General features: G+C 33.9%; 1 protein-coding gene across 3 annotated transcripts; it reads left to right on the top strand.

The window, feature by feature from the left end:
• Positions 1-4,371: 4,371 nt before the first annotated feature.
• On the top strand, positions 4,372-12,522 carry LOC104241404 (cationic amino acid transporter 2, vacuolar-like). 3 transcript variants are annotated; one of them, XM_070156065.1, is made up of 14 exons: positions 4,372-4,783; positions 5,700-5,901; positions 6,106-6,190; positions 7,174-7,314; positions 7,398-7,516; positions 7,596-7,692; positions 7,807-7,979; positions 8,106-8,172; positions 8,585-8,743; positions 10,062-10,178; positions 10,279-10,332; positions 10,735-10,837; positions 11,694-11,769; positions 11,944-12,522. In XM_070156065.1, the coding sequence occupies exons 1-14, from the start codon at positions 4,618-4,620 to the stop codon at positions 12,095-12,097; spliced, it is 1,713 nt and encodes a 570-aa protein (XP_070012166.1). In that variant the 5' UTR covers positions 4,372-4,617; the 3' UTR covers positions 12,098-12,522. The 3 variants fall into 3 exon arrangements, with proteins under 3 accessions (XP_070012166.1, XP_070012167.1, XP_009794642.1); XM_009796340.2 differs by adding an exon at positions 11,355-11,467 and having other exon boundaries at positions 4,373-4,783; positions 10,062-10,332; XM_070156066.1 differs by lacking the exons at positions 11,694-11,769; positions 11,944-12,522 and adding an exon at positions 11,355-11,467.
• Positions 12,523-23,462: the final 10,940 nt, after the last annotated feature.

Raw genomic sequence — 23,462 nt, 5'->3', positions numbered from 1 at the left:
TTTAGTTAGAATTGATAGATTAGTTTTGCCAAATATTTGAATAATGTTATGATATTATATTTATAAATATTAATTTACTTTATCAAATGATGCTTACAAGACGTATGGTTTTAGTTTTTATAATTAATTAAAATAAATATTACTAATTTGGAAAATATATATCAATTCATTTTTACAATATTAGTTATAAATATATGGTTACTAATTAATCTATATTCAAGAAAAAAATATGCATTTTAAATACCAAATCTAATATCATTTATATATATATATATAAAAAAAAATTATTTATCAGTATATATTTATTATATTAATTTTTAAATTTTGATATTTACTTTATTTAAAATTTAATTTAACTCTATAATTACGCTTGTGCAATCAAACATTGCACTTGTAATTACAGAGAAATTATATTATGTCAAACAAATACATTATCATAATTATTATATTGTGTAATTACTACTCCAAAAGTTACACCAAATTCAATATCAGTTGGCTTTCCAAACAGAACACAAAAGTTGCAAGAGATTCAATAAAGGATGCAAAAATTTCTTTTCTGTTTACATTCAATTCTTCTGCCACATGGCAAAATATGAAAAGGAAAACAAAGAAAGAAAAAAGATCCGATCCCGCTTTCCTTCAATTCCGCAACAATGAAGATTCATTTTGAATCCCTTTTTGCAGACTATCTCTGGTATTTGTTGAACACAGGTTTCGCCAAAAATCTATTTATCTATATCTATCTATATTATTATAAGAGTATGAATATAATGTCGGTTTACAAAAATAACTTTATAATGTTAAGTATAATAACTCATAATAAAAGAACAAAAACGGAATTCTAAATATTAGCTTTATAATCCTATTAGATTTAGGACATAACACTACACGCTAATATTTAGGACTTTAAAATTAACTAAATTTTGGTTATTAAATCTTTCTTTATTGAACTAGGTAAGATTCATAAATAAAAATATTAAATTTAACCTTGTATTAGAAGAATAAAAAGAGAATGGTCTAAATTCGTATGGAAAGGCTTCGAAAAAATTTGGAGTTAAAAAAATCGAAAGATTATAAATTCAAGAGTCCACTTTGACTCAACGTTTTTTAAAAACGAATAATAGTATATATTTTACCTTCTTTATTTATATTAGAAATTGAAGGAATTTTTTTTACTTTGAACAAAATACAGTTCCTTCAAAAGTTGTAGTTGCATTTTATGTCGATTTTAATTAAAATTAGTCTTAAAATTAATTTATTTTATTTGTTGTTTGATCTTCATGATTTTTTCTATCTTTAATTATTTAAGTAGAATCAACATTTTAACATTTACAGAAAATTTTATTTACTTTTCATCTCATAAATCAAACATGTTGTTTAATGAAAAATTTACGCGAGTTTTCAACATTGAATAGTTATTGATGGGGTACATACACAATACACATACCGAAATTAATCTATCCTTATTTATTTATATTTTCATATATTTTGAAAATAGTAAGTAAATAAAAAATTCTTACAAATTACATCGTGACTCCAAGCTAATGTCATGTCCTAATGATAAGTAACCTAACTTGTTGGTTTACAAAAATAACTTTATAATATTAAGTATAATAACTCATAATAAAAGGACATAATTCTAGATATTAACCTTATAATCCTATTAGTTTTAGGACATAATACTACACGTTAGGAATCCTATTAGTATAATTACTTTCGGGCTGTCAAATTCATATAAAATTGAACAAGTAAATATCTTTAGTCATGTTACTTTTAGGATATACTTCTTAAAAATTTCTATTACTATTTTAATTTGAAAATTATTATAATGTCCTATTACTAATTTAATTTGAGAATGTATTATATTGTCCAAATCCGTTTAGAAAAAAGAGAGCACATATTATTATAAAAGCATAAATACAATATTAATATACCAAAGTAGCCCTAAAATATTAAACGAAAGAATTCATTGGGAAAGGACATAACTGCAATAACTTATTTTTTGGACTACAATATATTTTATGCTAATTTTTAATATTTAATAATTTAAAATTAATAAAATTTGGTCTATTAAATACCTACTAAGAATATGTTTGAAGATTTAATAAAATCAATTTCATTAGAATTCTTCGTATTGGCAATACATTATCACTCCATAATGCCCAATATCCAAAAAAAATTATTAAATGAACCGCATAAAGAGTTGAAATTGAGGGAAAATAAGACCTCCACGATAATATATTTTTATATTATATTTGAACTATTTTTCTACTAAAATAATATATTTTTTAATCAATTTTTCGTGTAGTATTAAAAAATACCCAATTATTAAACAACAAGTAAGAAAATTTTTAAGATTATAAACTTGTGAGAAAGAGAAAAAAATTGGTTCGTAAGAGTCAATACCACTAATAATTCTACAAACTAAAGATATAAAAGTGAAATGTCATATCAATATTTTACTCTTTGAAAATAAAATTTATGGTGGATAAAATTATAATTAAGATTAAATTTTCAAAATAAGATATGAACTAATATTAAGATCTGAATCAGCATAGAATAAATTATTTTTTATTTTAAAACCAACTAATAAAATCTGATAATTTTATTTAGCAAGAGAATCCAATTCAATTATTTTTTAATTCATCATATGAGTAACATTCTTATTCAAGTTAAAGAAATCTTAGGGTACATAAATTTATTCCATAAAAAGAGCGTTAGAACACAAAGTAAAAATATTGATATATTATAAGAATTAAAATGTTATACAAGTGTCTGAAGAAGCACAATCAAAGCTAAATCCTAGAAAAGAACAAGCTTTCAAAATTATATTATAAAGAGTCGACTCTGCTATAGCGGGATTATTCTTTCTAAATGCCTCCGGCGGAATCGAAATAATATTTCTATGTCATGCATTACTTGCAAATATCATATCAAGATGCATGACACTGTTAGCAATAATAGTAAGTGGTGTACCAATAACAATTTTATTGTAAGACCACCCACTTTAGATTTGATATACATCTTCAAACAACTTAAATAACCACCACAAATATATCAAAGAAGAGCAATGATGCTAAATTTATAAGGAGAACAAAATTGATAATGAAACACTTATGGCTAAGTTTCAAACGATCAAAATAATTACCTGGAGTTCTAGAGATATATTGGATATTAATGAACTATATGATGGTGTAATAGTAGTACATTTAATAAGAGAAATATTTCTATCATTAGATTAAAACACTATTTGTGTAAATCATGATAGAATTAAAGGATCTCTTAGCTAGAAGAAATGAATATGTTATCGACTAAATAAAAGGTTGATTGCAAAATTTTATAATAAAACAAAAAGTTTTTCTGTTTTTGACTCAATAGAAAATGATACCAATAATTACTACCAAGAAGAACACTTAAATACTTCAATACCAAATGACCTTCTAACATACATATTTGTTGTCAAGTTTATTATTTCTTATATATGTTAGTGTCACCGTATATATAATATACTAAGTTAAAATTGATATTCCATTGTATATTTGTCTGTCATGCTACTGAAAAACTTAGATACGCCTAATAGCTTATATAATAGCACACACATGGTACATAAATTTTTTGACAATAACGTCATACATGCAAAAAATTATGATACTGGTCAATGTGCTTCTAAGTATAATCTTATCCCTGAATTCAACTTTCATCTTTCGAAACTAAGGAATATCCTTTTAAATTTGTATGAAAATAATTTTAGTATGTTTATGTTTTGCAAATATAATAAATAAAATACAAAGACAAACATCCTAAATATTGGACTATATTTACTATACTATATTTTCGTACATGAATAACTGTATGTTTCAAGAGGCATATCAAGATCGACAATAAAAGTTATGGTTAAGGCAGAGCAACCAAAGCATTAGGAGGAAACATACACAAAAAAATATTGTCCACAAAGAAGTGTTGGTTAAGATACCATCACATTAAACACTTTTAAACTATAATACATAATTATCTAACTAACATGACAAAATTGATCATTTGTATAAGTTTTGATGATATCCTTTTATTTTAAATTCATGTATTATGCTAATGTAATAATATTTTTCTAATTAAATTTTATTGTTCCTTCATATAAATAAATGTTTAAATCATCACGTGTCATTATTAACGTGTAACACATGTTGAAGATACTAATTAAAAAAAAGGAATAAGATAAAAGTTGCATGAAAAAAAATAGAAATAAGTCAACTTCCACGACTCCAAGTCCCTTCGAGGACATCCAATTTTTTAAAGTCAACTTTGAAGGAGGAGTTAGGTGTACGGTTGGTAAGGAGGAAATTCATTCATAGGCTAAACGTGGGAAGACTAATAATTGAATTACGCAACATTTTCTTTTATTGGCTGAGATTTGAGGATTCTCTCTTTTATTCTCCTCCTAAGTTGTGCTGCCCAAAGGCCTCGATTTTCGAGGAATCTAATATCTTTCCAATCTTTGGGTTTGCAGCTAGCTCAGCCCCCTCCCCCAATTCTTGGACGCTAACTAATTTAATATTATAATTCAATTGATCATAGGCTTCATATTTATTGTGAAAAATCAATACTCAATAAGTTGTTGAAATGGGGCTTGTTGGTGGTGGCGAAGGAGGGTGTTTTGTTGGGGGAGTGAGAAGTCTAATAAGGAGGAAACAGGTTGATTCTGCTCATTCCAATCCTTCTTCTGCTGCTGCTACTTCTCATAATCAGTTAGCTAAAGCTTTAACTGTTCCTCACCTTGTTGCCATAGGTAATCCAAATCAAACATTTTTTTTTACTTCTCATTCTTTCGAGTTGCTTTTTAGGTTCTTTGACTTTTTTTTGTCTTTGCTGTTTATGAATTCTAAGTTGAATTAGATTTTGAAACCGTCACGTTATCAACCCAAAATTGTTATTGATAAAGACTATTGTCATTATTCCAAGTGAGTTGGGAATATAATCCCACTATAATTACAATTTGAATACTGAACGTGGCGGACTGAATCATTATCCCATTGTGTATGAATACGCATTCTCTTTCTGGCAAGTGAAGATATACTTCTAAACTTTCAGTAACTTATGATCAGGCAAGGCAGAGATTATTTAGTTCGGATTTTTCCTGTAAAAAAGAAGATAGGATACCTGATTATTCAGACCTTTATCGAATCATATGTGCTCTCAAGAACTGGTGGAAAGTATAGACTTCTTCCTGCATTCCTTCGTTTCTACAAAAAGTCAATTAGTTTGGGTTGGCATAGGCGTAGAAGATTTGATTGAATGAATGCCACCTTGGTAGACCTTTACATTTATGTTGCAATAAGCTTATGAAAAGTGCAAGCCCGATAATCTTTTCTTGCTAATTTTACTCTTTCAGTTCTTTCATATTTTCTTTCACTAAGAAAAAAAAATCGTATCATTGTTATCAAATTTGTTTAAGTACATTAATAAATGATACCCTAGCAAATTATGTTTTAGATTAGGTGCGAATTGTGAACTTTTACCCTCCCACAAACCAAAGGATTCTCCTTTTAATTTTATTAAGATTATGAATTTTATGGTGCTGATCGCTGAAAGGAGTAAACCATGCAATGTATGCTTCAAATTGGATGTTGCTAAATAATGAAGAGTGTATGTGTTAGTTCATTAGCTTAACAATTGTTTTGTGACTTGTGGCTGATTTTTTGAAGGTGTTGGTTCCACAATTGGTGCGGGGGTTTATATTCTGGTTGGAACGGTTGCAAGAGAGCACTCTGGTCCTGCCCTCACCTTTTCCTTTTTGATAGCTGGAATAGCAGCTGCGCTTTCGGCCTTTTGCTACGCAGAGCTTGCAAGTCGTTGTCCATCTGCTGGGAGTGCCTATCACTACTCTTACATATGTGTCGGAGAAGGGTAATGCCAAAATTTTTGGTGCCTCTTATCATGTGAATGTGATAGGAAAAGTTTGTAATTTTACCGATCATGGCTTTTCTTTTCCTAGATTATATCTGAACAATCATATCATATTCTTATATTGACTTTAAATATTTTTGCTTTTGATAAATTTGAGGATCGGATACGGTCGTAACAGAAATTTCCTATCATGATGTCTCTCAGTGTTGCGTGGCTGATCGGCTGGGCGCTGATATTGGAATACACGATTGGAGGTTCTGCAGTTGCTCGTGGCATATCTCCAAATCTGGTTTAGTATTATAATTCCTTTGATCTTTTTCTGAATTACTATGTTTCCTTTATCTAGTATTCCAAGCCTATACAAAATTTTCCCTTCAAAAGGGTGATTGCTTTGTTGCTTTTTGTAAATTTTCTGCACCCTTTTGGGCGAAGTATCTTAGCCAGCATTAAAATATGGATGTTTTAGCACTGATTTTGGGATTGTTATGAGTTTCTGATCTTTAGAAAGGCGGAGAAGTGTGAAAGTGACCTATTTCAGTTGGTATGTAAGAAGAAAGCTGTATGTTCCAATAGTAGAGCTAGTGATTGCTTTTTTCTTCAGGTTTTTACTTTTGTTGTTCTGATATTGACATTTGATAATGTTCTGTATCCATATTTATCCCTGTGGAAAGGAAAGCGTTGGGAATACTAGAGTTATATCAAGTTTAATAGGCTTTTCTTGTGCACTCTGATTTTGTGTTTTTACTGGAAGTATCCTCTCCATACTAGTAATAACTTTGTATTTGTGACTCGTGCTTTCTCTATTCTGGTGCTTAGTGGAATTTAACATGGTAAAAGCTGACTTACAGGAAAAAGAAAATAGTGATGCAAGTCATCTAAGATCCTCTTGTTGTCTAGTTGCTTTTCTGCTGATTTTCAAGTTATAGATACTACATTTCTGTTTACAACCAAAATCTGATTGTTCGGATACTTAATTTTTTGGATGTTAATAGTTTCTACTAATTGTAATCTGAGTTTACATATTTTCTTGTACATGCGCATGTTCTGTTTTCATTTCTTTCTCTTGTTTTTTTTAACACAATCTAATGTCTAAGGATAGATTGAATTTTATAGTTTTCTTTCTCTCCAAGGCAAAAGAAAATCAAACATTTGATTGTTAGTTTTTGTTTTTTGTTTTTATGAAGAACATGAATGCTCAACCTATCTATTGGATTATCATAAGATCTAAGTTTTCCCTCGTGACACTTCTTTATTACCCTTTTCAATCCACAGGCTACGCTTTTTGGAGGTCCAGATAGCCTGCCAGCTTTCGTAGCTCGTCATACGATCCCAGGACTGGACGTTGTGGTGGACCCATGTGCAGCAATTTTAGTTTTTGTTGTTACTGGGCTTCTATGTGTGGGGATTAAAGAGGTATTGTCCATGTATATAAAGTTCTCTCTCTTTCTCTTAGAGTTTCTTCCTTTGTTTGTGCTAATTTTAATCATATTTTGAAGAGTACGATGGTACAAGGATTTGTCACTACAGCAAATGTATGTGCCATGATTTTTATCATTGTTGCTGGTGGATATCTAGGATTCAAAACTGGATGGCCAGGCTATGAGCTACCTGTCGGGTAATTGACGGTCCTGTACAAACAGTCTTCCGTACTTTCTTCACTAGATCTGCCTTTTTATTTTTTCTTCTATTGACAGGTATTTCCCCTATGGGGTTGATGGTATGCTTGTTGGGGCTTCAACTGTCTTCTTTGCCTTCATTGGGTTTGATTCAGTTGCTAGTACTGCTGAGGAGGTACCGCAAAATCCTTTACAGTGTTATGTGTCTCCTAATAGCTATTATCAATGTAAAGGATTCTTAAATTATTGAATCTTGTAAGTTTTATTTCTTACAACTCACTTGTAACAGGTGAAGAATCCTCAGCGCGACCTGCCAATGGGGATTGGTTTTGCATTATCGATATGTTGTTCTCTGTACATGTTAGTCTCTGCAGTGATTGTTGGTTTGGTACCCTATTATGCTATGGATCCCGACACACCAATCTCCTCTGCATTTGCGAGCCATGGAATTAAGTGGGCAGCGTAAGAAAATGATTTTGGCCTTACGACATCATGTTCAGCCATTCCTTAATTACGGGTAGTATGAGGTGAAATCTGCTCTTTTCTTTTTATTTATCCTAATGTTCTTTTGTCTGGTTCTCACTACAGATATATAATAACAGTAGGAGCTTGTACTGCTCTTTGCTCAACATTAATGGGCTCACTTTTGCCTCAGGTAACAAGAGTGGACCAGTTAGTTCTTAACTAGCTAGTAGATATATAGGAGACCAATTTATGATTGGATTTTCAGTGTTACTACTTTAAAAATACATCTCTCCAAAGCCTTCTTTCATTTTCTTTTGCTAAGAACGTCAATTGGTCTCTGTTACTTATAGCAAAGATACAACAATCAATGCTGGAAGCATGTAACTGGAAAACTGCTGCATGTGACTTGTTACCTCTTTGATGTTTCATATAATTACTTATTAACTTAATGTAGGGCTGGATTAATGCAGATGGCCTGCTTACAGATCCTTGGATATGTTATCCTTTATTGAAACAAGATACTTTCTTTCTGCTTTGACAGTATTTAGCTCCTTGTTTGGTAGCTAGCAGCATCTCACAATCTTTTCTCTTGTGTTTTTCAGCCTAGAATACTTATGGCGATGGCTCGGGATGGTTTGTTGCCTTCATTTTTCTCAGATGTGAATAAACATACTCAAGTTCCTGTTAAAAGCACTGTAACAACCGGTTTACTTGCTGGAACCCTGGCCTTTTTCATGGATGTTGAACAGTTGTCAGGAATGGTATGCTTACCTTCTGTGAAATAGTTAATTCATGTCAATTGAACTCGCATCCTGAAGCTGCCAAAACTATATTCCCCTCTAACATGTTATTTCTATTCTTAAATGGTGCCACATCTGCTGCAGCTTCAAATTTCTAATTACTTTCTTTGCTTCATAGAAAGTCTTGCATGAAAATCTGCAAATTTGGCATTTATCTGATATGGATTAAATGAGAAGCATTTATAACATTAATCCTTTTGCTATTTATATCCCTTTGCTATTTCTAGTATCTTTTATTCTCCTTATTTCTGCGGGAGGGTTTGGAGACAATTGGAGGAAGCAATATCTAGACTAATAGTTAGTTTTTGGGTCAGCACAATCTCCCCATTTTTAATGCTATATCTTTTCTTTCTTTTCTCATCATTGACTTGTACTTATTTTTTTGCTAGTTGAAAACATTATGATGTTTACTGTGAATTTATTAAGTGCTCGAGGGGAAAACTGTAAGAACATGATATGTTCCTAGACTTCTAATATGTTTGAAGTCCAGTTTTAGCAATTCACATCAGACTAGTCAAAATTAAAAGCGTCAAAGCTTGCTGGGGCCTTAAGCGCAAAGTGGAATTAAAGCGTGAGCATTAACAAACATAGGCTCTTCATCCAAAAATAAAAATGTTATATATAGGTAATGTAAGGAAAAAGACTACTAATGCAAACAATAACTAATTAGATAAAAGAATTGAAAAAACTATAATTAAGCATAATATATGAAGTAAAAATAGTTCGAACCATGGACCATTGACCTTCTGGGATTTCTTGGTTATAAAAAAAATTATGAGGCCAATTAAGGATAAAAGCTATTTAAATTTCTGATTTAGATTGAAATATGTAGCTGTATGGTTTTTGAAGCTATTCTTCTTATATAGCATTCTAAAAAGAAAAAGAAGCCAGTCGTCTTGTTCTAAATTCTAATTTCTTTGTATTCTGGATCATGGAAATTTAGTCATTACATTTTTTAACAATTAATGTATCAGTTACCAACTATATATGGTGGGTACTGTTGCCCCTTAAGACAAATCTCATAGATGATGAGGCACAAACCTTAGCACCTTAGTGCTTACACTAAAGCGCCACCTAAGCAAAGTGAAGCGCAACATTTGGCTTTAACTGAGTTTTAGGACTTAAGGGCGTTTCAGATGAGCCATTAATAACAGTGATTCACATACTTTGTGAACCAACAAAGTAAGTGCCGTGCCACTGAGGTTGTTTGTGGTTAGTTTCTTACTAAGGATTTTTGTATAAAGTTCTTGATTGTCATTGAGTCATTTTATTTTTGCAGGTCAGTGTTGGTACACTTCTTGCTTTCACAATGGTAGCGATCTCAGTGTTGATTCTTCGATATGTTCCACCAGATGAGGTCCCACTTCCATCGTCTTTCCAGGCGGCGATAGACTCTGTAAGCCAACGGCTTAGTGAAAGTAGTAGTAGTACAGACATTAATGTTGAGAACACCAAAGTTCCAGTTGTCTCCTTTGATGACGCTACTCCTCTTTTAGATGGGGTACCAGTCACGCATCCACGTGTGGAGAAAGCAGCAGTCCGATTTAGCTGTGAGTTAATTCTGAATTCTATTTGTCAATTGACTATTATTCTGATATGAACTTCAGCGGGTGCTAAAGATGAGCATCTATCCTGCATGTGAAGAATTCAGAAAATCAGACTAAAGGTAAAACTTACAGATTGTGCAAGTTGTGGTAAAAGGGAAAAGGATATTGAGGGTGAGAGGAAAAACATTTGAATATCCTCATCTCATGATTAAGCCAAAGAACTCAAAAGAGACGGATCCAATAACTACCTTATACGCCCCTCTTTCTTTCTTATTTGCAGCAATTCAATAGCCTAATATGTGGTTCCACATTTAATTGTAACATATTAAAATTATCTGAATAGGTATCCTGTCTAACTTAAAATTCGAGCAATCATGTTGTTCCTTCTCTTCGGCTTTCTTGCAGTTTTCATTGACCAAAGGCGGAAAGTTGCTGGCTGGACAATCATGTTCACGTGTATTGGAGTGTTTATGCTTACATCTGCTACTTCAATTCGTAGCCTGCCAGAGTGAGTGCTCTCTCTCTCTCTCTCTGGTATTTTGCATTTTACCTGTTTATATTTTGAAGAACTGCTGAGATGATTTGCAAGGGACCAAAATGATGTGTGAGAAGGTCAATCACCGGGATGCTCGGCATCCAATATCCATGCTTGTGCATGTATATAGATGTAAATTTAGTAAATTAAGGTTACGTAGGACTCCTTTAATAATTCACTAATTTTTAATTATCAAGATGAAGGGGAGCCTTGGCGTAACCGGTAAAGTTGCTGCCATGTGACCATGAGGTCACGGGTTCAAGACGTGGAAATAGCCTCTTGTAGAAATGCAGGGTAAAGTTGCGTACAATAGACCCTTGTGGTCTGGCCCTTCCCCGGACCCCGCGTATAGCGGGAGTTTAGAGCACCGGGCTGCCCTTTTGTAATTATCAAGATGTTAGCCAGTTTTTGGTACATGTGTTGCAAATTGTACAGGTAGCTATTGCTTGTTTACTATAATCTTACTCGTGATAATTTATATCATAAACAGCCCTATGAGGTTCACACTCTGTGGAATTGGTGGGTTGTTCCTGCTATCTGGTCTTATAGTGCTTACCTGCATAGACCAAGATGATGCAAGGCACAAATTTGGACACACAGGAGGTATGCTGTGTTTATATATGCCTGAATTAAGATTTATTAGAGTGCTTCTACCAAGAACTTCCAACTATGTATTGTATTGGTGGGCCACGACTACAGCATATCAGCTTCCGTTTAGTGCATCTGACCTTAAAAATTACGTCTAATTACAATTTCTACTGCTTGACACTAGTAGTGAGTTTTCTGCAGATACATGGTCAACCTTAAAGTGTACTTTTGCTTCCTGTAGGATTCACTTGTCCGTTCGTGCCACTTCTACCTATTGCTTGCATTCTCATCAATTCCTACTTGTTAATTAACATCGGGTGAGTGCTCAGACCTGCTAGAGTATTATTTTAAACTATGACGTGGGGAATTCCGCATTTAGGTTTTGTGGGACTATTATATATGTTTTCCCACTCACAAGAGATGGTCTACCAGCTGATGCATGCAAAAACTATCTTCTTTTTTACATATATCCCTGCTTTCATGTGCTGCAGTGGTGCAACTTGGATGCGTGTATCACTGTGGCTGGCACTAGGTGTGTGTGTATATGCTTTCTATGGTCGAACCCACAGTTCACTGCAGAATGCAGTTTATGTTCCAGCAACCCATGTTGATGAAATTTACCAGAGCTCTGCTTCCCTTGCATAGTAACATATTACTGCTGGCGTCAGTGATAACTCGTCTTCAATTGAACTCAGAAGCAGCATCCAAGATCAGCTGTCTTCGTGCACGGTGAAGCAGAAAAACACATTGGCTTCCCAAGTGTTCTGTCTATAGAAAAACTACACACGTCTTTCCCTGTATGTGTCACATTATATTTTGTTGCCTGTAGGACTTGAATTTAAGGAGGAAATTAAAGAAAGGGGGAAGGGTAAAGAAAAATAATGGAAAAAAAAAGATATGTGATTCCAAGTCACTATACCACATTCACATTGTTATCAAAAGTGGCTCCTTGATTCTTCGAGCCTCTTGTATGTTTACCATAATTGTCATAGGGATAGGTTGGAGCTAATATAGTATAGTTGAAAATGTACAAATGCTGTGTGAAATGCAGATCAAAGTGTTTATCTTGAGTTCCACGAGTCTGCTATTTCCTTCTGAATTTTTTTCCCAAAAAAATGCATTAGTTAAATCTTTATGCTGGTTGGAAGTTTTTCCTTTTCTATTACTGATACAGCGTTTTAGTGTTTTTTGTCAGTTGGGTCCAAACTCTAGACATTTACACTTATGGCATGTTTGGCCAAGTTGCAAAAATCAGCTTATTTTGAGAAGTGTTTTTTCTCAAAAGTACTTTCGATGAGAAGCAGTTTGTGTTTGGCTAATTAATTTGAAAAGCACTTCTGAGCAGTAATTAGTGTTTGGCCAAGCTTTTAAAAACTACTTTTAAATGTATTTTTATCAAAAGTGTTTTTTAAAAAAGTGCTTTTGGAGAGAAGTTACTTTTTTTCTGCTTCTCCTTTTCGACATCACTTGTTTTTTCCTTCCAAAACTTGGCCAAACATCTCAATTTTTGGAAAAGAAATACTTTTGGCTAAAAAAAAAAGCACTTTTGGCCCAAAAATGCCAAACAGGCTATTAAGTTTGTTTTGGTCATCTACTGCCGAATCTAAATTAAACAGAACACACTTCGAGCATAAGGGAATTGAAAAAGAAATGAATGGATCATTGCATATTAAGAAAATAGATGTACTCAAAGCTGACTCTAACGTATTTTTTCCTAGGAATAAACCTAGATAGTCCCTCATGTATGGATATAGGAGTATTTTTGTCCCTTATTTATACTACTAAATATAAAACATCCCTTATGTTTGTAAAAGTGGACAGATTTGATCTAACCTTTAACTGGGTTCTTAAAGGCTAAAACTAAGGGGAAGCCTCAACTTAAGTTAAAAGAAACTGAAATTTTGTAAGCCAGTTATATTCCATTCTCCTTCTTCCCCCAAATTAATCTCATCGATCTAGGGATGCTTATCATGTGGATATTTACGCTTAATAATTTGGCTTATCGGTTATCGATTTATAAATATAATAATCTGTTAGCCAACCAATAAGACATCAGACGGATTGGTATAGCGTCTAAATCGAATAGACAATAAAAAAGAAATAGAGAATTAGAGATAAGGAAAAATTTGGAGTAAAGCATCATATCTGCTCGGTGTTCGCCTCTCTCTAGTCGAGCATGTATATAATCCAGATTCCAAACAGAATAGTGGCTAAAATTTTTTGACTTTGCTTTGTCTTTGCAATGATTCTGGATGAAGTAAATAAAGCCCTTTGAAAACTGAACTAACTAAGTTAGACTAGAAAATAAAAATTTAGAATAAAGGTACTCTTCCAACAATTTCATGTCTACTCTTCAATGTAGTTCAATTGCCAACCTGCCTTATTGGTAGAGTCACCGCAAATCAAATTCATTCAAAGCTGGAGCGGGTGTAGTATTTGGGCAACGAGTTTGGTCATATCAAGAGAGAGAAACGACTGACGAGATTGGGAGAAATTTTAATTAGGGACTTGGATTATAGAGAAGAGAAAGAGACGCCTACTGCGGGCTGCTACTTCTAGTGTTGAATTGAGAAATTAGGGATTTAGGGTTTCAAATATTACTTTATATGGGTAAAAGTATAAATATAAAAATTTTAACGGGTTAACGGTTTATCCGATAAGGAAATTGAGTAATCCGCACCCAAATCATTTAGCTGTTTATTATAAAATTTTAATTCGTTCACCAACCTTTACCACGATAAACCGATACCAATAAGCAAATAAGTTATTTTTGCAGTTCGGTTAAGATTACGGTTCAGTTTTAAATAGTCCTACGTCGATCCCTTTGCTCATCCACTCTCCCACTCCGTCAACCCCCTGTTCCCACAAAAATGACTGCAAGGAGTAACAACAAAAGGAAATATGAAAACTAAGGATCTAAGTCAGTCTGAGATGAGTTAGTGCCTGCTTTGGACCACAAAGAAGAACATTGAAGAAGGAAGAGTAAAAGATAAGAATGGACCTTCGAATGAGCTGAAAATATTCTTTCTGATTTGATTAAAAATAACCTTCCAGTCAAAATTATCACAGCAGTTCAAAAGGTGGATCAAGAAAATGGAATCAGAAGATCAACAAACTACTTTGATCGAAAATTTGAATGGAGACTGAAAGTGAAACTGAAGCCTCTGTTCCAGCCCTGTTGTTCTCTGCTGGAATTGAGGGGGAGAAGCTTTTAATTTCTGTATAAGTGGTGGACGTTTTTCTTAGGTGGCATTTTCTGTATTGAAGGGAGACGAAGATGGATTTGTAAGTTGAAAAATGTTTGTGAAATGACGATTCTTCCGTAGTGTCAATGGAGGAAGGGACAGTTGAAATAGTGGAAAAATGATTATAATGGAGTGAACTATGATGGTATTAGCAATGACAATGATGGTGGATTTGGAAAAAATGAGTGATGTTAGATGGACGACAGTTGACGTTAGTTTTTGTATTTTTTTCGTTAGTTTTAGGAACCCAATTAATGGGCAGAATCTGTCCACTTTTACAAAGTTAAGGGATGCTTCATATTTAGTAATATATAAATAAAGGACAAAAATATTCCTATACCCATACATAAGAGACTATCTAGGTTTATTCCTCTATATGTTTCCTCTTCCCTTTTCCCCTCCTCTTGTACCGTACGGCTAATTAATAATGAATGACAGAAAGAAACTCTTTATTTTGACTAAGCATGCAACTTTCCTTCTCTATGAATTAGAAATAGGGAATAATTTTCACTGGTTGTAGCCAAAAGAACAATGTCATGGAAAAATTGGATGGACTAGCTACTTTTTGGGTCGGTTGTTAAGATTTTGTCAGCTTTGTAAATATATTAGTAAAGTAGCCATTAGTTCATTTAAATTAGACTAGACTGACATTTTTGGCCCCAACCAAACAAGAAACAACTCCAGTAATCGGTACTATAGCCGGAAGCTTGGAGTTCAAAAATATTTTGGATTTTCGAACCCCATGAATGATCCATAGGGCTCACATCTCGATAAAATTAAAATCAAGCAACGATTCCTGAAACTTAAAGCTACATCAGATCAAATTCCTAGGGTTCCAACATGTAGTATAATTTAGCTTCTCTTCGTCTCTTTCTCAAGTTTTCTCTAGTCAGGTTGACGGACTACCATGCACCATGGAATGACCTGCAGTAGCTAGCAAGTTTGTAGAAGAAATCCATCCTCATAAATTTTACTGAATTTATATGCCAAACTGAATCATTAACAAAATTTTACAAATACCTGAATTTGATAGATTTTCAATAGCCAGCATTCAAATTAAAAACTGTTTAGATCCCTCTTGACTGCAAAGTTGATAACAAAGCAAAAATAACCTTGTATTAGACAACAAACTCATGAATTCAATGTAAAAATAAATCATTATGTCTTTTAACGTTTGCTTGGATTTAGTGTTTTCAGGTAATGTCATTTATTTCTCTCGTTGGTGATCGGAAAACTATTTAACAACTTGACATTAGCTTTTTGTATCTCTTTTATTTTATTAATACTTTAATAGTAGAACTCCAGCATATGATGTTGAACTTTTACCTTCACAAGTTTTGAATTTAGTATATGGTGTTTGTCACGATCCAATTCTCATCATAGACCGTTATGGCACCCAACTCTGACGCAAGGCAAGCTAACAATTAATCAATATGCCGATCGATAGTCTATAACACATTTTAGTACAAGTGATGAAATAAATAAGTAGAATTTCTCTATTCTTATAGAAAAATACTGATATTATCTTAAATGTTCGAACGCGATCGAAATATAAATTCGAATATCATAACAAAAATCAACCAAGAACGAAAATCTAAATTCCCAAAATTGGGTGTCACAGGCGCATGAGCATCTACTAAAATATACAATACTACTACAACAACTGCCTGGAATAGAAAATAGACAGAATATAGTAAATGAACAGGATGGGGAATCCATGTGTTGCGGATCGTAATATGGAATGCAACTCACCACAAAGTCTCCTCAGCAGTTGTGCCTATGCGCCTAGATGACCACCAAATGTACCTGTCTCAGTACCTGCACAATTAGTGCAGAAGTGAAGTATGAATACGTAAATCAACGCGTACCCAGTAAGTATCTAGTCCAACCTCGAAGAAGTAGTGACGAGGGGTCGACATCGACACTTACTAGTGGTCCAATAACGATGTACATAAAAGTAGATAGGTATGAAACACAACAAGTAGCAGCGAAACAGATAAATATAAATATCATGATTCTCAACATAAGAATAATTACGAAATCATCAAAGACCATAAACTGCCTCAAAAGAAATAAAGATAACCAATATCAAATACAATATCAAATCTCAGTCAGGAAAACTCATATGTATGTTGACTCCCTATCGAATATTACGCACGAGTCTGCCGAGGCGAATGACCCGATCCAATAAGAGTGATTGTACAATGTCCCGCCATGGTCGTGCAGCCCGCTCCCATAATACCGCAGGTCGTACGACCTGATCTCTAGATGCATCTTATAATACTACGAGGTTGTACGACCCAATCCATAATAGTACTGCTAAGGCATTCAGCCCGATCCCATAAGAATAGTAAAACTTTTGACGTGTCTTAAATCCAAATCGTGAATATACGTACGAATTATGAAATGAAGAAACTTTCGGACAAATACGTACAACGTGGGAGAAATTCGTAAGAGAAAGTATAATTTTCGTGGCTAATTAAGTAGCACGTCAAAGTTTCTAGAATAACAAAGTTCGTTATTCTATGCAAGTCTAGTCTCAGGCTAAACATAAAATTAAAGCATTTAAGTAAGCAAGAATAACTCAAGTAGTAAAATTAAAGCATGGTGTGAGTCTAAATCTACGCGAACATAATCAAAAACCTAGCATACACACCGACGCTTGTCACCTCATACGCGTGTAACTCCCATAACACGTAGCATGTAGCAAGTATAACACCTAAGAGGGTAAATTCCATCTTACAAGGTTAGATAGGAGACTTACCTTGCCCCAGAATTCGATAATCGGCTCCAACGCCTCTCTAACACCTCAAACCAATGCCAAATGATCTGAAACTGGCCAAAAAACGTGCAAACCAATCACAATATACTTAAAGACTTGTAATTTGACAATCAGAAAAAAATTCTCAACTCCACATGAAAATTCAACAAAGCCAACCCCCGAGCCCACACGCCCGGATTTCAAAAATTCTCGAAGATAAATATTACACATAGCACCACGAACTCAAGTATATAATTTATTCTAGAATCCATGCCCAATTTCATGGTTAAAACTCGAAAATACCATTCTAGGTTATCTTGCAAAAATCCCATATTTTCCACCTCAAGTCATAAATTTATAAATCTAAATTCATATATATTCATGAAATATAATCAAAATTAGGTTAGAACCACTTATCCTCTATAGGTGGGTGAAATGGTCCTTCAAAATCAGCCCAAAATCGGCTCCAATTGATCCTAAATGAAAAAAGGGAATAAATCCCTAAATTCTAAATTATAAAGTCTACCCAGGCATTACCCTTTGTGAATACGGTATGTGCCTCGCATTCGCGAAGCACTAGTCAGCTTCTGTTCCAAAAACCATCTTCGCGATCGTGAGACGAGGCACAAGAATATGGTGCCTTACAAGGCCATTTCGCGAATGCGACCATGATTCGCAAACACGGCCATGATTCGCGAACGCAAAGGCCAAGCCTCCAGTTCCAACTTCTTCTTCGTGAATGCAACCTTCCTGTCACGAACGCGGAGTGCCACTGCCCCAAGTTGTCGCTAACGTGACTCATCAATCGCGAACGTAAAGCACCTACTGAAATCCTTCATCGCAAACGCATGTCTCCCTACGCATTCGCGAAGAACAAAATAAGAACTAGCAAACACTAGCAGTAAAACACTCTGACATGGTCCGAAACCACTCCAAAACACACCCGAAGCCCCTGAGACCCCGTCCAAGCATACAAACCCGCCCCAATACCTTATCCAGACTTATCCAAAATATACAAACGCCATAAATAACATCGAAATCAAGAATCGACAATAGAAATCCTTCTCTTAACTTCCAAACCTTCAAATTTCACCGAACACATCCTAATCATACTTAGACATTCCGGATTACAACCAAACTTTACACACAGGTTTCGATCAACTAAATAAACATATCCAAGGTCTCGGAATACCACCCGGAGTCCAATATCACCAAAGTCCACTACAAGTCAAACTTAGCAAATTCAAAAACCTTCAAAATGCAGACTTCCGACAATGAGCACCAAATAGCTCTCGGACCATCCGATGCCCAATTCGAATATATGCCCAAGTACAAAATCACCTTACGAACCTATTGAACCTTCAAATCTCAATTCTGAGATCGTTTACTCAAAATTCAAACCTTGGTCAACTCTTCCAACTTAAAGTTTCCGAGTAAGAATTATTCTTCCAAATCAACTTCAAACTTCTCGAAAATTAAAACCAACTACACATGCAAGACATAACGCATAAAATGAAGCTACTCATGGTCTTAAACCACTGAACGATATGCTAAAGCTCAAAATAACTGATCGGGTCGTTACATTCTCCCCTACTTAAACATACATTCGTTGTACGTACCAATAATCGTTCCAAAGTTTCCAAAATCACTAAATCATACCCATATCCATGGGCAATCCCACATTACCTCAATCCATATGATCCCATCGACACAATCCTGACAGAAAATTCCTCATTCAACCTCAACTTTAAATACTTAGAACTAAATTCAAATTTTCGGAGCTCCTTCAAGAATATATATATATATATATATATATATATAGACACACACACACACACACGCTGTATCAAAGCATAATTATACAGCCAAGATGAATTCACACGATGTACCGCATAATTAATATGGCCATAGCAATAACTTCCAACTACAATAGCTGCTCATTACCGAACCCGATACCGGTAATATACCTCATCCTACATAAAAATTCTATTTCAAACCTTGCAATACAACAAATGACGAAAGAGACATATAGGAACTCATAACCACCTGTCAAATCAATGAGTCATGGAGTTTTCTCGCTAGACAAGAACCATTACAAAATTCTGAGCTGATTAGTGACATTCTTCCTCCAAACATACATTACACAAATTTGATTGCACTAACATGTACCATAATCTCATCTCACCCAATACAAGCTATTCGACCGACATATCACGCCAAATACCATCTAAAATCTCATACAACAATATCCATGCGCCAGAAAAGCTACAACCCGAATATGCTCAATAAGAAAATGGATCCGAAGTACATAACAAAAAAACTACCAAACAAATTCTATGAATCTATCTCATAAAGGAGAAGAAAACATGCAAGATAAGTACACGGAATCATACCAAACATCTTACCGTTGCGGTATGCAACCCAATCCACACGTGATACCGTTTGCAGCATGCAACCCGATCCAAACATCATATCTATGGCGGCGTGCCGCGCAATCCACACATAATAATCTGCATCTAAATACCCATCAAGCCAAAATACTCATACTCACTAGACACTCTATATCAATCACAAGCACTCCAAGTGCATAAAAATAATCATGGGGAGAGTACATCATAATGCGCTACGGAAAAGGCCAAGCACATCTAAGGCGCAATAAACAAATCAACATCCTGAGAGTCATCCCGCTTATATATTGCCACAAGACCTACATAGGACCACAACATACATGTGAATAATCCATCAATCTCACTACCCATATTGCAACAAGAGAGTAACATACGAAATATATCAGGGCATGAATAACATCCGTTTTGCCCGACGACACACCTGTAGTAAATGGTGCGCTGAGCAAGCAATTCCAATACAGTACATAATACACATTCTCATCTGGCCTACCAATGGGCCTCCAAACCAATTCTAATAATCTCAAAATAGGTAAATAGCCTTCCAAATATCTCCAATGACCCTATCCGTGACACATACAACTAACTGTTAAATCCTGAATGCACTTTCATGGTTCGCAATTAGAGGAATAGTCTTCCTATAAGAGAATACAACCTTTATACCAATCTCTAACTCTCCCACTTAAATGACTAACACGTCACATACACATAACCATTCCACAAGAGATACTCCCAAAACCTTCCGCACTAAATAGAAGAGCCTATACATCAATGGCCACCAACCATGCAGCTTCTGTAGTACAAGCCAAGCATCCGCAAATTAATACAACACATCTTCCATAAAATACACCATTAAGTGGATTGATGAATTATCTTGGGCCATAGAGCCATGTTGATATTGATACTGAAGTGATGTTTGCGTCAAGGCCCCTATATTGGGTTGAGTGATATTAATTTTTCACTTTTCATCCAATCATTGTTTGGGCTAGGATTCGCCTGTCATGACCCCAAAATTCCACCTGAGATAGTCGTGATGAACCTAGTATCTAAGACTAGGTAAGCCTAACATACAAGAGAAAATGACAGGAATAACGACTAAGATTTGAAATTCCGACCCCGATATCAAATTTTCCACTGCCGACCAAAATCGCCAAATTTTCAACTTTCGCTATTTCAAGCCAAATTCCACTACGGACCTCCAAATCATAATCCGGACATGCTCCTAGGTCCAAAATCACCCAACGGAGCTAATAAAACCATCATAAATCCAATTAGAGGTTATATATTAAAAAGTCAAAACTTGATCAAACCTTTCAAATTTAAAGCTTCCAGCTAAGACCATTCTCCCAAATCAATTCCGGATAACCTGAAAACCAAAATCGACGATTCACATAAGTCATAATACATCATACGGAGCTACCCATGCCCTCAAACAACCGACCGAAGTACAATTGCTCAAAATGACCAGTCAGGTCGTTACATCGGGTGTACGACAAATACGCGCCCAATGACTTTTCATACCACATGAGTAACAAATATTAACTTTGCCTTTTAAAGAATTATTTTGAGGATCCTTATTGTTCTCTTATTTATTTCTACAATGACGCCGATAATTATTTCGTCCCCTTCCATGTCTATGTCTACGTCCACGACTATGGCCATGGCCACGACCACGATAATTATTTTGTCTTCTTTCGCACTTTTGAGTCGTTGCTACCATATTCACTTCGGAAAATGGTGCAGATTCAGTGGGACAGGCTTCATAATTTTTCATTAAAAATGTTGCTAAGCCACCAGGAGACATGAAATTAATTCAGAATATTTTTTTAAACACTTATTACGGTATTATTGCTGCAATACCATATTTGAGGCATGAAAAATAGAAAGAGTCTTTTTTAGTAAATCTTCATCATTTACAATTTCCCCACATAATTTAAGTTGGGAAGTTATCCTGAATACAATAGAATTATATTCACTTACAATTTTAAAATCTTGTGATCGTAAGTGAATCCATTCATAACGAGCTCTTGGCAATATTGTTGCCTTAATATGGTTATATTTTCAAATTGCTCCATAATTCAAATGGATCTTTCAGGGTTAAGTATTCAGTCTTTAACCCTTCATCGAGATGATGAAGAAGAAAAATCATAGCCTTTGCTTTATACTAGTATGATGCTTCATTTCCTTATATAATAGTATTTTCAAGAGCTTTTGTAGCAAGGTGAATTTCAGTATCAAGGACCTATGATAAATAATTCTTTTCGGAGATGTCAAGTGCCACAAAATTCAAGCTTTGATAAATTCGACATAATGAAAATTATCATTAAAAAATAGATAAGTTAGAAGCAATTTGGATAATTATGAAACAAGAAAAAATAATAATAATAAGTTATGTAATATGGTATTCATATTTATATAAACAGAATTCAGCAAATTTTTGAATCAATAAAATTAACCAAAAATTTCTGTGGCAAATTCTTAATTGAATTAAGAGAAAAATAAATAAAAAGAGAGGTGAAGCTCAGCTGTAATTATGGCAAAGTCTTGTGACGGAATGATTTAATATACATATTCTATATTTTCTTTTAATATCTTAATAACAATTTTAATATCTTACAATCTAAATTTGACATCTGTATGTATTTTTAAAACTTGAATAAAATGCCAATCTATAATTATTTTAAAACTTGTTGGCAGTATACTCAGAAAAATAACTGCATAGCGTCTTAAACCACAAATTATACGGGTGCATCACTTTTATGTGGTTACAAGAATAATTAAGTTCATGTAATGGAGCTTACAAATTGATTGGTTGAAAATATTTAAAGAATGGTAATATCTAAACTAACTGGTATATGTGCAGATTAGCAATCAACCTTGGGAAAAAGAAAATTCTCTAGACGTAATAACAATGCTATGACAATTTTAAAAGAAACATACCAGAAAGCAGAGTGGTGGTAGCTAGTGTGTGCCAGATCGGACTTGAGTAGGAGCCAATTCGTGCGGATAATTATGAAATAAAAACAATAAATAATAGAGATAGAAAGAAGAAGGAGTTTTTCCTCTTCAATTATGTGTATTATTAATCTATTATTATAAAGTCTTTATATAGACATAAAAAATAAAGATTTATTCTTACAAAATAGTGGGAAGAATGACCACTAAAATAGTGGAGGCATAATCACTACACATAAAATGATGGGGCTCAATATGGACATCCATAACTATTATTTTCAACAAGAAATATATTCCCTTTATTCATTTTTACTTAGCATGTATACTAAAAATAGATTTGTATTTTTACTTGTCACTTTACGCATATCAAGAGAAGATAATTTTTTTTCCTGTTATACCCACAGTATTTATTATTTATTTCAAATTGTTTTCTTAAATTAAATAAAATATGTATCAATAATATGTGTATTATGGTAAAATATGTACTTTATTTAATTTTTTAAGAGGCGTGGAAAGTAACGTGTCAAGTAAAAGTGAACGGAAGGAGTATTATTTTTCACTTTATAACCTTTAAAAACCAAACAAAAAAGAAAAGAAATGCATAATATTGATACTCGTAAGATTTTTCCCCATCGAATGGTCCA

Source organism: Nicotiana sylvestris, chromosome 9 (assembly GCF_000393655.2).
Source record: "Nicotiana sylvestris chromosome 9, ASM39365v2, whole genome shotgun sequence".
In the NCBI taxonomy this organism is placed as follows: domain Eukaryota; kingdom Viridiplantae; phylum Streptophyta; class Magnoliopsida; order Solanales; family Solanaceae; genus Nicotiana; species Nicotiana sylvestris.
This window is presented reverse-complemented; position numbering and strand designations above follow the sequence as displayed.

Coding starts and splice junctions, on each gene's coding strand:
- LOC104241404 (XM_009796340.2), top strand. CDS start 4,618: ATGGGGCTTGTTGGTGGTGGCGAAGGAGGGTGTTTTGTTGGGGGAGTG. Junction 7,980..8,105: donor CATGGAATTAAGTGGGCAGC/GTAAGAAAATGA, acceptor TTCTCACTACAG/ATATATAATAACAGTAGGAG. Junction 8,744..10,061: donor TTGAACAGTTGTCAGGAATG/GTATGCTTACCT, acceptor TTATTTTTGCAG/GTCAGTGTTGGTACACTTCT.